This window comes from Notamacropus eugenii, chromosome X, assembly GCF_028372415.1.
Source record: "Notamacropus eugenii isolate mMacEug1 chromosome X, mMacEug1.pri_v2, whole genome shotgun sequence".
NCBI classification, from domain to species: Eukaryota; Metazoa; Chordata; class Mammalia; order Diprotodontia; family Macropodidae; genus Notamacropus; species Notamacropus eugenii.
Window position 1 is genome coordinate 29,623,257 of NC_092879.1, and position 17,705 is coordinate 29,640,961.

At 44.3% G+C, this 17,705-nt stretch overlaps 1 protein-coding gene across 1 annotated transcript in view; it reads right to left on the reverse strand.

Annotated features, from left to right (window-relative positions):
* Positions 1 to 16,063, reverse strand: part of IRS4 (insulin receptor substrate 4) — a 33,121-nt gene extending 17,058 nt beyond the window's left edge. Inside the window, exon 1 of the mRNA XM_072626877.1 lies at positions 12,305 to 16,063. Coding sequence (XP_072482978.1) covers positions 12,305 to 15,956 — 3,652 coding nt within the window. The 5' untranslated portion in view covers positions 15,957 to 16,063. The remainder of the gene's footprint in view (positions 1 to 12,304) is intronic.
* Positions 16,064 to 17,705: the final 1,642 nt, after the last annotated feature.

A 17,705-nucleotide genomic window follows, 5' to 3' on the forward strand; every position in this document is an offset into this window, starting at 1 on the left:
AGAAAATGTTTCAACCCATGTCAACTTTCCCTTGCCTCTCAGCACACATTTGGTGATTTAGTTGTGGTGTGAGGTAGTCCTGTGGCTTCCAAATAGGCCATAATGAGTAGCAGGGGAGACCACAAGTTAAAACCCTGCCTTAGTGTATGGGAAATATAAATTTGCTGAAAAAAATAATAGATTGGTATTAGACTTTGGAATGAATGACCTCTGGATTAACCACAGTTTTATCAGGAATAACGAGGGCTCTCCACACATTTGGACAAATAGCCAAGAAGCTATTTCTATTAAATTCAACAGACATGTATTAAGTGGCTACTATGTGCCAGGCACTGGCATATAAATTCTGGCACGTGGAGGGAGGGAGAAATATACATAGAGAAGTTAATATAAAATGTAGAGAAATGAATGGAGATGGAGGTGAGGAGAGGGAACTCTGCAAACGGAGGACAGCCTGTATCAAGGCATGTTGGTAGAATGTGACATGTCAGAGAGCTTGGCTAAAAAGCCGAGAAGTATATAAAGGGGAGTACTGTGAAAGGGAGTGATGGGAAAGCGAGTCTGGGACCAGACTGTGAAGAACTTTAAATATCACAACAGAGAGGTTTATATTTTATCCTAGAAGCAGGAAGGAGCCACTGGAGGATTCTGGGGACCCTGAGGATTCAAAGAGGAACACTAGTGTTACTCCTCCAGCAAGTACAGACAAAGTTACTGAGGACTTAAAAGTCTCCTTTCTCCAAAGGTATGGAGACCATAAGATGTGTGTCAATACGTTTCTAGCAATAATGCCAGAGGTAGTGTGGCATAATGTCTAGAAAGCTGGCCTTAAAGTCATGCAGACCTGGGTTCAAGTCCTGCCCCTGATATATAATGGCTACATGACCCTGGGAAAGTCACTTAGCTCTTCAGTGCTTTAAGCCAGAGGTGTCAAATACAGCTGCCACACAGACACTGCCCACCAGGCCAGAACCAGATGAAAATGTCACTGGGGATGGTGTAACAAAATAAATCAAAATATGATAACACATAGATAACCCTACATTTAAAAACTAAGTCAATATGGGACCTGAGGGGATCCTTATGTATGGATTAATGACCCCTGTTTCTAACTCTGACTGACACTACTGTTTTAGGTAACTCTTTTGGTGGAAAAGATTCTTCTGGGCATTAGCAAGGGGTAATTCTCATAAACGATGAAATGGGCACAGTCTCTACCTTATCGTATCTGTACAGCTAGAGCAGTGTCAGCTTACCCTTGTCATTTCTGCTCTCACATTTCAAAAAGCAGATCTTTAATCTGTGTTGCTCTCCAAGTATTCTAGGATCGCAGATCAAGAGCTAGGAGGGACCTTAAAGTTCACTTAGTTCACGTCCCTCATTTTGAAGCTGAGGATACTGAGTACCAGAGTCACACAGGTAGTAAGTGTGTTGCAGAGCCAGAAATGGAACTCAGATCCTCTGGTTTCAAATTCCCTCCTCTTCCCACTGGACCTTGGGGCTTCCTAGAGTCAGACTCTCTCATCTCATGAAAGAATCTGAATTTTCTGCCCCAACTTCCAGTATACAAAATTGGCCCTTGGATATAACATGAATTTGGCACACCTTGTAAAATGATATTTTTAAAACATCAGGAAAAATAACAAGGAATAATTCTAAGAATATGAATAACAGTGATATATTCAAAGTCAATTTAAAAACCCAACTCAAAATGGAAATAATCCAATACCCAAAATAGTTGTAATGTGCTTAAACCCCGGCCACCTCATGCACTGTTCCCATCTTAGACGTAGTAATTATCAACTTGGCTAGTCTCAACTGCCGTCAGTCATTGTTTGTTCATCCATTCAACAAATAATTAATGAACACCTACCGTGTAGCAGCATCACAGCACAACAGAAATAACACTGTGTACGAAGTCAGAAGATCTAGGTTTGAACTTCAGCTTACTTACACAGAATCTTGGACAACACATTTAAAGTCTACAAGCCTCAGTTTCCTCATTTGGAAAAATGAGGAAAACAAATGCTCCTATTTCACATAGTTGTTGCAAGGAAAATATTTTACAAGGGCAAAGCACTATATAATAGTACGGTATCATCACCTAGATGGTCTAGTGGATGGAATGTTATGTGTGAGCGCACAACTACCCAAGTTCGAATCTTTCCTCAGAGACTTACTAGTTATGTGGCCCTAGGCAAGTCAATCAACATCTCCATGCAACAGTTTTCTCCTCTGTAAAATGGGGATAATAATAGCACTTACCTCATGAAGAACTATGAGAATCAAACGAGATAACACATGTAAAAGCACTTGGCAAACCTGAAATGTTAGCTACCATTATTATAATCATCATGATCACAATTATTGTATTGTGTTATACGAAGCTATGAAGAATATAAACAATTATCATTTGACTACCTACTGTCTACACAATTACAAATCTAATTGGAAAAATAAACAGGAAAAAATCAACATCTGTGAATAACACTATTGCCACCAAGCAGAATATAATTATGCCCTAAACTACAAGGTACAGAAAATAAGCATTATAGGACTTCAGAGAAGGGGGAGATGAGTTTTGGCAGGAGCAATTAGAAAATGTTTCACGGAAGAGACAGGATTTGAGCTATGACTCGGACAGGGAGGCTATAGAGAGAAGAATGGAAATCATGTTCTGGAAAAGTAAAAGACTGAGAAATAGGAACCACTATGCCATGTCTGGGGAAAATGGAGGAGACCTATCCTAACATGTCTGCCTTTCTATCTAAGGTAAGTTAAGAAACTACTGGTCCCTTTCCAGACATCTTTGTCCAGCAAAAGATAACCAAAACAACTTATTAGCATATTCCTATAAAGGATCCTGAAGATGGAAGAGACACCAGAGGTAATATAGATCAAGTCACACCTAGGCAGGAATTACCTTCACAGCATCTTTTATTGTTGTTTTTCAGTTATGTTCAACTCTTCATGACCCCATTTTGGGATTTCTTGGCAAAGTTACTGGAGTGGTTTGCCATTTCTTTCTCTAGTTTATTTTACAGATGAGGAAAATGAGTTAAGTGACTTTCTCAGGGTCACACAGGTAGTGTGTCTGGGGATGGATTTGAACTCAGGTCTCCCTGACTGCAGGTCCAGTGCTCTATCCATTACAGTGCCACCGAGCTACCCCCTATGACATCTAGTCCCTGCTTAAAGATTTCCACAATAGGATCAAGCTGGACATTTTGAGGCAGCTCAAGCCACGTCTGGACAGTTTTTAATTGGAAGTGTTTCTTCCTATCGGATCCAAATCTACAGCTTCTAACCCATTTTTCTGTAAGTTTTACAAACTTAGAAGCCAGAAGTTGAACCATAGCCTGTAAAGAGACCATGGATCTAAAACTGGAGTTTATGATCTAGCTTAATTTTACGTCTTTCTACACATAAAAGAACTTCTAAAGTCCTAATTGCTGAAGTGCTTCTTTTATGTTTCAAAAGAAAGATAAATAATTGAATCATACACAACCTATGCAGAATTATTGGAGAACACTTAAGTTCCTAGGGAACATACATTATCCTGATAATTTGATCAAATATATTTTGACAGCCTAATAGAATGTTACTGGTCAAAACTGAATTTTCTCTAACTTACTTATTTCAATGCTACAGAAAGGGTAAGAAAAATTACACTTTTCGCTCAAGTCTAGTTTTGAAGTGACCCTAATCACCAAGGAGTATAGCAACATATATTTGAATAATTCTTACTGTGAGTTTCAAGTCCTGCACAAAATGTTTTCCAAAACTGCCAACATAATTGATGAGTTCTTTTTATATGGTCTTATGATATATAAAAGCATCAAACTACCGTTTCAAGCTAAGTTATTCTGTCCAAAGAGGGCAAGTTTTAATTTTCAAAATCTACTTGCCTGCCCATCAAAAGCAAATTTGTTTTTCAAAACACTGATGACTCCATATTTCTACCCCTTTATTCCTTCTACCTGTCATCCTCTGACCTCAGATTAGATAAACCTGAAAGGGAGGAGACAGGCATGTTCCCTTCACATTAGCTGCATTGTGCAGTGTGACATCTCAAAACCCAACAAGGAATATTATTAGCTAACCAAGCATTTGTGATAATAAGCCTTGAAAACTTGGTTACAATAATTGGGAACAAAGTGACTTGAGTTATGGACATCCTTGTTTACTATAGTCTACTGACTTCCATTTTACTTACTTTCCTCTTGAAAGTCTCTAGACGGACCCAATTAGCCACACTCAGCAGAGAGGAAAAAGAAAGTCCTCTTTCACAAGCTAACATTAAAGCTCTCAGCTCCACTATAGGTCAAATACCTTTGCTACATTAAAAGCCTAACTGGTAATGGTTCTCAGGTGATCCCTTTAGAGTGAAACATGTTGCTGTGAAGGAAGTACAGTATTGGGCTTCCTTTGCCCCCTCCACCAGGTCCTTTTCCATTATAACAAAAACATTTCCAGTGGCCTGGATTGCAGGATTGAAGTCAGCAATGTAACAGCAATCACTAAGTCTTGGTCTACATGTGCTTCTTGCTACATCTTAATTCTCTTCCTACTCACTAGTGTAGTATAGCATAGCATAGCATAGCAACTATAGTTACTATAATGAGCTTTGCTGAGGGCTTTTCTTGACCCTCTTCCCCACCCCAATGGACCCTGGTGGGAGAATCTCTGCCCATCTAGGCCAACAGTTCTAGAGTATTTCTGTTAAAAAATAAATGTTGGTTGCTTCATGGAAGTAGAAAAGGAAATTTTATACAGCTAGCTCCTGCAAGAAGACACAGCTTTTGGGTCTGTCCTTAGGATACTTTAGGAAGGCTGTGAAAGCCTCTGTACCTCACTGCCAAATCTTAACCTGTGTAGTAGTGGAAAGAGTGCTAGGCCCTGAGTCAGATCCTGGGTTCAAATGCTGATTTTGGTACTAGCTACATGACCATGGAAAAATCATTTAACTTGCCCAAGGCTCCATTTCTTCATTTGAGAAATAGTGGTGATACCTTGTAGTGCCTACCTCACGGCACTGTTGTGAAGATCAAATAAAAAATGTAAAGCATTCTGCAAACGTTAAAGCACTAAATGTCTGCTCTTATCACTATAGCAACACAGGGAAGTCCAACTAGACAAAGATCCCTGGGCAAATGAGAGTGACTCCCAGTTTCTAGGAGCAGTGTATGATTCCTTTATTTACACATCCTCAAAAAAAAAAAAAAAAAAAAGGAAGGGGATTTAGGTTAATGAACCTCTCTTTCCCCGTAGCTGGTATCTTCTGATACATGAGAGACTGTGGGTCTCCCACTGCCCCCACAAACTGGGGAACATCCATCTTATGCCAGCCTTCCTCAGAATCCTCTTAATTTGGTAAAAAGCACCTTGACAGATGCCTTGGGTAAGGGCACACAGTCTGGATTTTCCTGAAGAAGCTTCCTCAAAGAAAACTGTTGCTTCAGGCAACAAGGTGTGCATGGACCAGGCAGGGAGTGTCAATGCTCCAATACCTGGCATTCAGGAGAGTCTGACTAGTACCCGATCCTGAGGTTGAAGTGAATGTTTTACAATGGCTGACCATAAAAATTTTCAAACACTTGTCAGGAACTATATTTTTTTACTACAAAGTAAATGTTTTTTTGGGAGGGGCAGGGGGAACTAGCTCAAATCTTTCCCCTGGAACAATTGTGAACAACTGGGTTTTACCACAAGTATTCTTAAAAAGGTGAAGTACTCTTTTAAAATGGCTGAAACTCAAATACCTCACAATAAAGAGCCTGTCAAAATTATTTTGTTTTATGGACTATAGTCTGAAATTAATAGGCCATCAATCTGAAGCTTAGAATCTTTGCTACATTGAGACTTTGTCGTATTGATATTTCTAGTGAATAAATCTAGCATGGAGAAAGCAGTTTGACACTGCCATTATACTCTGCTATAACAGGATTTGACCTGTACAAAATTTCATTAGCCAGGCTAATGTAATGAACCACTTTTTAAATCAAATACTAAATAATGCCACTTTATATCTGACATTTTATTGGCTAAAATGTTGATTTTAGAGATCTTACTTTTCCCCTCCAATACAAAGACTTGGGGGTGGGGTAAGTAAGGTTGGGGGAAAAAAAAAAAACATGATGTTAATAAGGTTCAGGAGGAAGTAATAAGAATGGTCAAAGGCTCACAGATGACACAAGCTTCACACCTGTATCTCATAAATGCTTTTTTTTATGAAAAAGAATCAGAAAATAGTGGACACTGAATCACACATACACACAAAAGAAATTGATTATATTTAATAGACAGGAAGTAACTTGTTACGTATGTGAGAGTCATCACTGAATCAGTTGACGGTGAAAAGTCAGACTACTGGCTTGTTAAAGCAAATATCAAAATTTAAATAAACTAGAAAAATAAAAATGAGAAAAGGATACACCATTCAATTGAAACAACTTGTATTTAAACAAGGTATTGATGAAAAATGGGAAAGGAATGAAATAAAGGGCACTGATGTTGATTACGCTTATAGACAGAGGTATAGCTGATAAAACTCATTGCCGTAATGAAGAGTCCAACATAACTGAAAAGCGGCCTTAGTCTGCAAACATTTGACTTCTTTGCAAAGGGAAATGCTACGGCAGCTAAGAGCAGTTTGTAAATCTCATGAAGAAGAGTGGGGGAAAGATGATCCCAAAAGGCAGCTGAGATGGTAAATGTGAACAGGTTGCAGCATCTTACAAACAAGGATTTCAAAGAAATATATGACCTGAAAAATAGAGGGGCTCTTTACATAGTAAGGGGCAATCAATGGAAAACCTGTGTGCTCCTTTAGTATCCTTGCAATATCAAGAGAAAATGAAGAAGGTCCCCAACATGTTGGGTGGATCCACTGTGAATTTAGGGAAGGCTTTGGCACTGTATAGGACAGGTAGGTGTGGATGGATTATGGTCTGCACAGTTGGAAGGAATCCCCAAATTAATGAGATCCTCTGGAATATACAAAGACCTATCATAAACACTACCATCTCGTCTGGTCAGTTCTCTTGTCCTTCATAAGAGGAATAACTTCTCTTAATCATCCTCAGATGTGGAAGGAAAATGCAGATGAATTTTCTATTCCGTATTGTTTGAAATTACTGGTTCTATATCACATCAGAATATTCAAAACACAAGAATAGTGGGTTCAATAGTGCAGATAACCATATCAGAAATGAAATTTTTCCAAGTGCTTGAGCTACAGTCTACTTGTTTTAGATGTTAAAAAGACTACTCAAGATAATAAATGCTTTTGGATCATTTAACTCAAATTTTGTTTTTAAAAATTAAGGCCAGATAATATTTCTAGGTCTCTCTTTAGCCGACTTGAAGAAATAAAGATAATTATTCATTCAGGCTTTGATGGATCCGGGATCTCACTAAGGTGGATAGTACTTCTACCAGTGAAGCCACATCCAGGAGGGTTGTCCATTTCCTTCCATAAATCCTCCATGAAGATTCTTCCAAATATGCAGAAAATTTTAATATGCATACAATTTATTTTTTAAATATTTTTCAAACATTTTAAAAAGGCTGTGAGGAGTGATTTTTTTAACAGTTGACTACAAAAGCAACGAGGCTTATTCCCATCAGCTACCCAAGAACATCATTCTCAATACTTCACACACACAATTTGCCTTTTAAGGTTGTGATTATAAACAGATCATGCAAAACAATTTAAAATGCTTAAGTATCCATTTGACATAAATAAAACAAATTAGAAAGTGTGACTTTGGCTATGAGGGAATTTTAGTTCAGGTTTAGGTTAAAATATCCTAGAAAAAGAAATCAAAATGCACATTTGACAAACTTAACACCAAGATTTGTCTTGGTTTAATGGCTATAGTTTGGGGTTTTTTTCTTCTCTTCTTCTCACAGGTTTAGTTAGAAATGGAAGTGACCGGGAGGCCGGCTACTTCAATCTTTTCATTGAGGCACCTGAGGCTCAGGAAGAGGGGAAGTGATTGGCCTAAGATTATACAGAGAGTGAGAGCACGATTCTGGTGCCATTGTAAATGGCCAGAAAGACTGAGAAAAAGAAGTTGAGTGAAAATTGTGATTCTGTACTTTTGCTGCCTAAGATCTTTAATACTCTTCACCTATGGATGGTAATTAAGAATGTTTTCATTTGGATTCCCTGATAATAAAAATGCTTCTTAAAGCTCAATTTCAACCAGTATATCACTACGTTTACAATTTATACAATCAACATTGTTATCACATTCATTTGCACAAAAATCTAAAGTAATTTCATGCATCAAATCTCCCCACCCTCACCCCCAATCCTGTGGCATTTTGCACAGAATGCTGGACTTGAGGAGGTAGGAGACCTGGGTCTGAATCTCAGCTGTAATGATTTACTAGTTAGGCAAGTCACTTAACCCTTCTATATGTCAAATTTCCTCTTCTATAAAATGGGGTAACCCTTGAGCCTCATAGCTCACAGGGAGAAAAACTTTGTTAAAGTGCTGTGTACTTGGATGGCTCCAGGCTTTTGTTGGCATAGAGGTCCCTCCACTGAAGCAAATTGTGACCCCCTCTGAAACTTCACTACCCTGAGGCCAACCTAGAGTGATGCACCTCTGACCTTGCCTAGGTAAATCCTCTGACAGACATCTTAGTCGGTCACCAAACCCGTATCTGTCACCTTCCAACGAACTAGAACCTGCCAAAACCTTGTTCTCCACTGAAACACCAGCCAGGGTCACCTCTTCACCCTGAGAGAGTATTAATGCTATAGATTTGAGCTATGAGGAACCTATGGAAAATGTGAGTTTGCATTCACTTCATCAAAACCAATCACTTTGACATGAAACACAATCCACATATCTTGTAAATCTTGTGGATTTACAAGAAGATGCCATTTAATTTAGATAAATGAATTTAGATTACAAAAAAAAAAACAAACAAACAACCTCAAAAGTATAAAAAGGTGTGGCCAGCTATGGCAACATAGAGAGCTAATGAAAATTTGAACTGCATTACAGAAGAATAGTGTCCAGGTCTGGACAAATGAGTATTCTATACTCCACCCTGGCTAGACCACATACGGTTTACCTCTGGGTACTACATTTTAGGAAGGATATTGATGAACTGGTGCATAAGAAGAAAACCACAAGAGTAAAAGGCTTTAAATCTATGCCATATGAGGCTCAGTTGAGGAAACTGATAGCTGTTTTCAATATGGAAGACAATTAGATTTGTTTTGCCTCACCTTAGAGGGGAGAACTGAGGAAAAAAATGCACAGAAACTTAAAAGAGGCAAATTTAAGCTTGATAGAAGGGGAAGGGAAAAAACCCCAACCTACCACCTAGACCCCAATGCAAAGGCCTGCCTGCCTAAAGGAGCCTAAATCTAGGGCTGCAAGGAATCTCAGATGACAGCTAGCTCCACCATGTTGCTTTACAGATGAGGAAACTGAGGCCCAGGGAAGTGATATGACTGCCCAAGATCACACACCTACTAAACATCGGAGATGGGGTTTGAACCCATATCCACTGACTCCAGAGTTTGTGTTCATTTTTCCATTCTCCCCTGAGACGGGAGGTTTCCCATCAACAGAGGTGTTTGTTCTAGCCAAGGTCAGATGACCACTTGGTGGGTATCATTTAGAAGGACTACTTCAAATACAGGCTAGACCAGGTGGCCTCTGAGGTTCCTTCCAACTCAGATTCTATGCTTCTGTGAAATCTGTTGAAGCTGCAACATGAGTACCATTGTGAGCCTCCTCATTTTTATCCTCTGATGACCAAGTTCAGATTTTTCTCAGTCAGAAAAATGCATTTCATTAAAAAAGAAAAAAAATCTGTGGGTGACAGTCAGTAAACATTGCCTCCAAACTTCTGCTCAGTGACCTTTTCTTCAACAGGTGAATCTGGGGATGTCAGAGAACTGGTAGGGAACAGGAAGACTTAAATATGAAATCCTTCCACAAGTGTTTCAGTGAGAAATCCAGTGGTATACCACTGGAATTGCAAAGATTTTCAAACTGTCTCTTGACAACAAGTCTCTTGCTGTTTACAAAAACTGGATATCCAAGAAATTTTGTTCAAATCAAAACCATTTAAAATCTACCTGAAAAGCCCTGCCCCAAATCCTTTGATTTACTAGAGATTATTTTGCCATGCTAAGTATCACCCTTTAATTGATCTGGTTTCATACATCTGCTTTGTACACACTAGTTTCCTTGAATTATATGCGTAGGGGGAAAGCACCCATGCTAGATGTACCTAAAAAAAAAAGAAGTGCGTGTCTTCAGAACCTAACATGTTCTACCTGACCAAACAGTACTAATCACAAGAGCATACCACAAGTCAAACAAAGCTAAAACCATAAGCAAAGGGGCTTTCTGTTATAAAAACTGCTGGATTTCATCCATTCCCCCTCTTTAAAAAATTTTGTAAATGAGAGAAAGGAAGAGAACGAAAGCTACTTGAAAAATCATATCTTGATAATGTGGCATAGTACAAAGAGTGCCAGATGGGGTCAAGAGAGATTTTGGCTCCAATCCCACCTGAGACTTACTAGCTGAGTGACCACAGGCAAGCTCCTTAAAGTCTCTCAGTCTGTCTCCTCATCTGTAAAATGGGGGAAATAATATAGAGTGGTCCAGTGGAAAGAACATTAGATTAGGATCAGAGGACCTGGATTCAAATAGTGGCTCTATTATTTACTACCCTTTCAGGGTTGGGCAAATCATTACGTGTCTGGACCTCGGTTGCCCCATCTGTCAGGTGAAGTGGTTGGACTAAATAATCTCTAAGATGCCTTTAAGCCTATGTGATCTTACCTTGAGCAACTAACTCCAAGAGTTATTGTGAGGAATAAGTGAGATAATTTATGTATGGTGCCTTATAAACTTTAAAGCAATATATGTATTTGTAAATGTGTGTATGAATATATGCGTATATGCCTATCATATCACCTATTAAGTGACAGATTGTGATGTTTTAACACTGAAGAGAACACAAGCCTTTTTCCAATTATCCACATTGATCCACTAGCAAGTCAGGCTTTCAAGTTTGATGCTGCCTTCTCTGCTCTATTGACGTCTCAACATCTCCTACTCCCTTCTATTTACTTTACATGCAGCCTGCAGGGAAGCCTTTTGAAATCTAAACCCTTAACCATCTTTCCTCTTGCAGGATGAGCCAAAGAGAACAGTTCATAGACTAATGCCTGGGAGAAGAGTAATCTATTGCCAGCAAGCACGGAGTGTGCTGAGCTAGGAGGTCAGGATGGGAAAACCAGAAAACCTGAGTAAGATCTTTCCAGTGCAGCTTCATTATTTTGTTTGAAGCTAATTCCCAGATGACCTCTCTATATATTCGGTCATAAGACCACTGACATATAAGGTTTATACTGTTTTAACTTTTCAAATAGTATTCACATCTGATTTGATCCACATATCTGAGACAGATTGGGGGGGGGGGTGGGAATCAACACTTACACAGATAAGGCAACTGAGGAACACAGTAGTTGTGTCACTTTCCCAAAATCACACCACTAAATACTGGCAAAGAAAGAATTGTAAAAGATAAAAAAAATAAAACAAAAGCCCCTCAGGGCTTCTGACTCCCAGTCCTGTATAAAAAACACATTCCACAGCAGAAAAATAAAATTGATTACCTGATTACCCACATTTCCTCCTCTCCCAACGACAATAATTAGGATTTTACTGTATTTATATGCCACAGGAGAAAATAGAACAATCACTTGTCATCATGAATCTTTCAAATGAGAGGTTAGCCACCAAAATCAATAATTAATCAATCAATCAGTATTTCTTAAATGCCTACCAGGTCCCAGACACTGTGCTAAATTCACAATTGATTACTGCTCAATAATATTAAGCCTTATTAAATCCTTCCAAATACTTGAAACACGAATATCAATTGAAAAACACAGAATTTAGCATTTTAAAACCGAAGTTTCTATAACTTTGATTTTTTTTTGCACATAATAGTAAGAAAATGCAAGAAAACACCGTGACTCTGAGTTTTAACTACTTAAAATAAGGTACAATCATATAGCTTCATATTCTAATATTATTTTAAGTTAAAATAGAAATCTTAATAGATTACAAGCTGGTAAATGAATAATCAAACCTGAATTCAACCTCTTAATGGCAAAAATCACCAGTATAGCTCGTATACCCCAAAAATTTCAGAGATAGGCTAACTACCTCTACTCTCATATAAACATAATAATAAAATTGCCAAATACTACTGTGACTACTCCCACAAAAATAATTCAAAAGTCACAAACCTTTTTTTGCAGAAGTACACTTGAAGATATCACCTTTGGAGAAGTCAATGCTTACGTAAGTGCCACTGTCCAGAGCTGAAGCACCATTCTCCCGCTGAGAATTTGGAGCAGCTGAACTGGCCTCACTGTTAGCAGCAGCATCACGTAAATTCAGGGCGATGTAGTTGAGGCCATTCTGAAAGCCAGCTGAAGTGACCCTGGACATCTTCATCTCCTCAGAATCAGAAGCACCTTGACCGGATTTGAACCAGATGCTGTCAAAGGATGCAGAACTCTGCCTTCTGCTATCAGAAAAGAGAGATGAAGGTGTGGCCACAGCTCCCGCAGCAGAGAAAGTTTCAGAACTGTGGCGTCTTCTGCCTTGTGGGTCGGCTCTGACCACCATCGGAACAACTGATGGTTCAGGACTGATATCAGGAAGGGAGAAAGTGCTGCCCTCAGGAGATGTGTCGGCAATACGAAGTCGATTTACAGCAGAAGAAGGGCTATCAATTTTGACAGGATCGTTGCTTTGGGCAGCAAAAGGCACAGTTGTTGTTCCTGCTGGGTTGAAAGTCATTTCAGTGTAATCATCATCCCCATTAGTTGGGGTACTAACGCGGGCAGCAGCACCAAGTGGTCGTCTAGCACAGTCCACAGTTAGCTGGTTTCGAGGGAGATTGGAACCTGAAATTGTTAAGGAATTGGCTAGCTCCTTTGCAGCTTTTGGTGAGTTAACATCAAGAGCAAAACTCATGTAATCAGAAAAAGGTGACTGTGTGTGGTCACTGCTTGAGCCGAATGAAGATGGGGAGCATTCAGCAGAGAGGGAATATGATGTATTGCCTGCTTTTCTGCTAAAGTCAATGTTGATGTACTCACCAGGGCTGTCCCCTTCGATGGCACGCTCATATATTCTTGGAATACTGCTTCCTCTTGTGCCAAGAAGAAGTTTGGTAGGTCTTGCAGCCTTCCTCTGTGGGAATCCCCCGTCTGAACCTTTTAAAGCTGGAGCTTTAGAAATGTCCTTAGGTGGCAAGGCTTCAGTGTTAACCCTTGGCACATTTTCAGAGACCGTGCTTAAGAGTCTTCCAGGTGATGCCATCGGGACATAGTCGCTGTCGTCGCTCTGTTCTGTAATAGTCCTGAAACTTTTTGGCAGAGAGAAAAGCGAACTCAGACTTTTGGAGAAAGAGGGAGGGTGAAGAGAATTTGCCTCATGGGACTGCTTTGGAGCTATAGGATTCCTGGGGGACATATCCATGTATTCATTATCATCATCTTTATTACTTGCTCCCTTAGAAGTGAACCTTCCACGAGAATTTCGGCCAGGTGACAGGCTAGCTCTTGGGAACATCATCATGTATCCTCGAGAGTCCTTTTGAGAGGACGACCAAGAACTGTTGGGTTTTGAAGCAGAAGCACTTTTAGGAGCCATAGGCAAGTAATCACTGTTGTTTTTGAGAGAAGCAGCAACTCCTGGCATCATGGGCATGTAGCCTTCATCCTCAGCTTTGTTTCTCCTTTGGTTCCGGTTGGACCCATTCTCACCGTATTCCAATTTGGGGGTCTCTCTTGATCGTGACGACTCAGAAGAAAATAACAGCCTGGGATTTCCAGCAGAATCCTCATCGAAAGGAGTAGTTTGTGTTGTTTTTTGTTGCATGGTTACTAAAGCTGCTGGCTTAGGCAGGGAAAAAGTTTTTTTCTTAAAGTACTTTTCAGCTTCCATATGATCGCCACTGGCACTTTCCTTTGCGCGCTGTTTATTCATGGACATGTACTCATTGAAACAGTGCTCTTCTCGGATGGGTGGTGTGTTTCCCAGGGAATCCGGGGTGTTGCTTCTCACTCGGAAATACCTCATGTCTCCAGGGCTGGCTCCGTATTCATCAGAGGAGACAAAGCTTCCATCACCCGCGGACCCACACATAGAGGTCGAGGGCCTGGCCAAGGTATCTGGGGCTGGGCTGGTCCCGGAGGGAAAGGGAGACACCGGCAGGGAGGCAGAGCGAGCATGACAGCAAGCATTGAGCGCCTTACGAACGTACCTGCCACCTTCGGGTCGGGCCATGTTCATTCGGCCAGGGTTCAGCTGCATCAGGTTTCCAGTGACCGTTCTGAAAGGTCTGTCCATGGTGCCTTCACCTTCGCTGGAGGTACGGAATCGGTAGGTGTTGCTCTTGCAGGAGGACGGGGTGCTGGCCATACTGTCGGTGCGGGACCTGCGGGACATACCCAGGCAGGGCTGCAGGTAGCCCAGGTGCCTCCTGGTGGAGAGGAAAGAGATGGGGTTGGTGCAGGACGACTGACTCTTGCTCCGGGGCCTGAAATCAGCAAAGGCCTTGAGGGCTTTCATGGTTTCCAGAAAGGTCTCATGCATATGTTGAGCCACCACTGAGTCGTCCACCTGCATCCAGATCTCCCCGGGTCCGATGGATGACGACCTGCCCACCTCGAGAAAGAAGAAGTGCTCGGAGTGGCCACATCGGCGGATGCTGAGCAGCTGCAGCTGCACGGTGGGCACCTCTGCGTTCAGGCGCACCAGGTGTACCTCCTTGCTGGACAGGCACAGGCGATAGATGCCGCTCAGGTTCTTGCTCTGGCCCAGCCCCTTGGGTTTCACCTGCACCTGCCACACCTCCTTGAAGGTTCCCTCGTCGTCTACCTCCTCACCTACCGCGGGTCGGGCACCGCCGCCGCCGACCGCACCCCCCTCGTCTGTGGCCGCGCCGTCTCCGCCGCTGGTGCCGTCTTCACCGTCCCCGGTGCCAGAGCTGCGTGTCTTGCTCTGCCCCATCAGAAGACTCAGCGCTTGGTACCAGCTCTCCTGCTCCTGCTCACTCTCGGCCACCATGGCGAAGTAGTCGTCCTTAGTGTAAAGGGCGATGAGGTGGCGGTGCTTGGCATCGGCGCGGCGGCTCACCGTGAAGCATTGGTACAGGGGGATAACGCGCTTGGGCGGCACGGCGGGGGGCGCGCCCGCGGAGGCGCCCGCGGAGGGGCCAGCCGCGGCGGCGGCGGCGGCGGCGGCGGCGGCGGCAGCGGCGCGGAGGCTGCTGCGGAACTTCTTCTCGCTCTCGTAGTACTCGAGGCGCGCCGGGGCCAGGCGGCTGGCCGATCGCAGCACGAAGTAGCGCTTGTGGCCGTGCTTCTGCTTCCGCAGGTAGCCGCATTTGCGGACATCGTCTCCAGCCGCCTGCAAGAGTTGCATTAGGCCCGGGTCCCCGCGATCCGGGGAGCAGCAGCGGGCGCCGTCCTCTGCGCCCCTCCACATCCCGCCAATGCCTCTGCTGCCCCCGCTGCCGATGCCGCTGCCTGAAGAGGAGCCGGAGCCCAAAACGGAATCGGAGCCCGAGCCGGAGCCCGAACCGGAGCCCGAGCCGGAGCCCGAGCCGGAGCCCGAACCGGAGCCCGAACCGGAGCCCGAGCCGGAGCCCGAACCGGAGCCCGAGCCGGAGCCCGAACTGGAGCCGCCGAAGCTCGAGCCGGAGCCGCCGCCGCTGCTTCTGCTTCTCCTGCTAGTGATGGTGATGGTGCTGCTGCTGCTGTTGCCGCTCCCGCTCCCACTGCCACCGGGCACTAGGGCTGACGTCTCCTTCTCAGCCTCAGTCTCGGGCTCCAGCCGCCACCTCCGTACCCCTCGCTCCCCAGCGGCGGAGTAACTCGCCATGGGGCTGCGGGCTCCTTTTAAGGGGCCCGGCGGGGCGGAGGGGGCGGGGGGGGGGGAGGAGGACGAGGGGAGAAGGGTCGCTCCCGCCGCACGTCTCACCCCCTCCCCCGCCCACTACACACAGAGCTAGGCAGCAGGCAAAACAACACGTGACCGCGGACTCACGCGGCGGTGGCGGCGGCGGCTCCAGCCACTCAGGCAGAGGAGCTCGAGCGCCGCTGCTGCCACCGCTGCCGCCTCCCGCGGAGGCGTATATGTATGTATGTATGTATGTATATGTGTATATGTGTGTCGGTGTCAGGGCGTGTGTTCAAGTGTGTGTGTGAGTGTGCAAGTGTGTAAGTGTGTGAAAGTAAAGCGAGTGACGGAGGGGCGGGCCCCGGTCCCCGGCCCCCCCCTCCCCCCGCCCAGTACTAGCTATCCTGGCCAACCGAGGCCCGGGAAACGGCGGAAGGAGGTGGGGCTCCCCAGTCACGCCGGCCCGAGCTGGTTGCTGCAAAGGGCTCGAAGGGGCGGGAGCTGTCCCGGGTCGGGGAGGGGAAAGAAGGGGGAGAGCGGGACCCTGCTCTCCTATTGGCTGAAGTGGGCGGGGAGGGGCGGGGCGTCGAGTTGGGGGGCGAGACGGGGGCTGCAGAGTGGAGTGGGCGTGTGTATATGTATGAGGGGCGGGGTGTGTGTGTGTGTGTGTGTGTGTGTGTGTGTGTGTGTGTGTGTGTATGTGTGTGTGTGTGTGTGTGTGTGTGTGTGTAGGGAGGGAAGAGTGGCGGGGTGAGGGGGGCGGCGGGAAGCGGCCCGAATGGTCTCTGGCTCGCCTCCGTTGGTTTGTTTGTTAGGCGAGGCGAAGCCAGGTGAAGCCCCTGCCGCCTCCGATAGGCCGGCCAAGGGACCAATGGCAGCTTTCGCTGGGGAGGTGGCAAGCGGGCCCGCTGGAGGAGAGAAAGGGTGTGGCCAGAGGGAAGGGAGGGCCCGAACCCGGGAGAGAGTGGGATCCTCCCAGGCAGGTTCTTAGCGCGAACGACCCTTTTACAGCTGTATGCATTCATACACATAGGCAAGCCTGTCCTAGTCCCCCCACCCCGAGACACACACACACACACACACACACACACACACACACACACACACACACACACAGCCCCTCACGTACCTCGAAGGGTGGATGCATCGCCCGGTCTCCGTCTTTTACCACCCTCCCTGCCCCGCCCCTCTGTAGGATTGGGCGTAAGATTCGATATACCGCTCGCTGCACGGAAAGCAACCCCAAAGAGGGAACGGTAACGATATCTTTGATCCTCTGTACCCCAACCTGAGATCCACCCAAACCCCAGAAACACGCTGGATACGAGATCTCTGCTGGAGGAAGCAGACACGAAGTTGTTTACATCGAAGCAAAGGGAACTTTTCCAGTATGGATGCATGCCTGCATATAGAGGGAGACACAGGTTAGCGGAGGGACTGAGCTCTGGGTGCATGGATTCAGGATCGCTGTGTGAGGGCACATATGAGGGAGTCCCCAAATCCTACAGCCATGTTGAAAAATGGGGCTGTGATCTTCAGCTGGCTTAAGCCATCACATCTGCCAGTGGGAAGATGATGAATGCTGGGGAAATTACCTTTGAAAGAATCCCTAAATGAGACAGTCCCCTTCCCTTGAGTGAAACTGAGGCATTTGTCTTTTAAAAAAGAGACTAGTAACAAGAACAAATGGGAGTACTTAGAATGTTTAAGACATTCCCGATATCAAGAAAA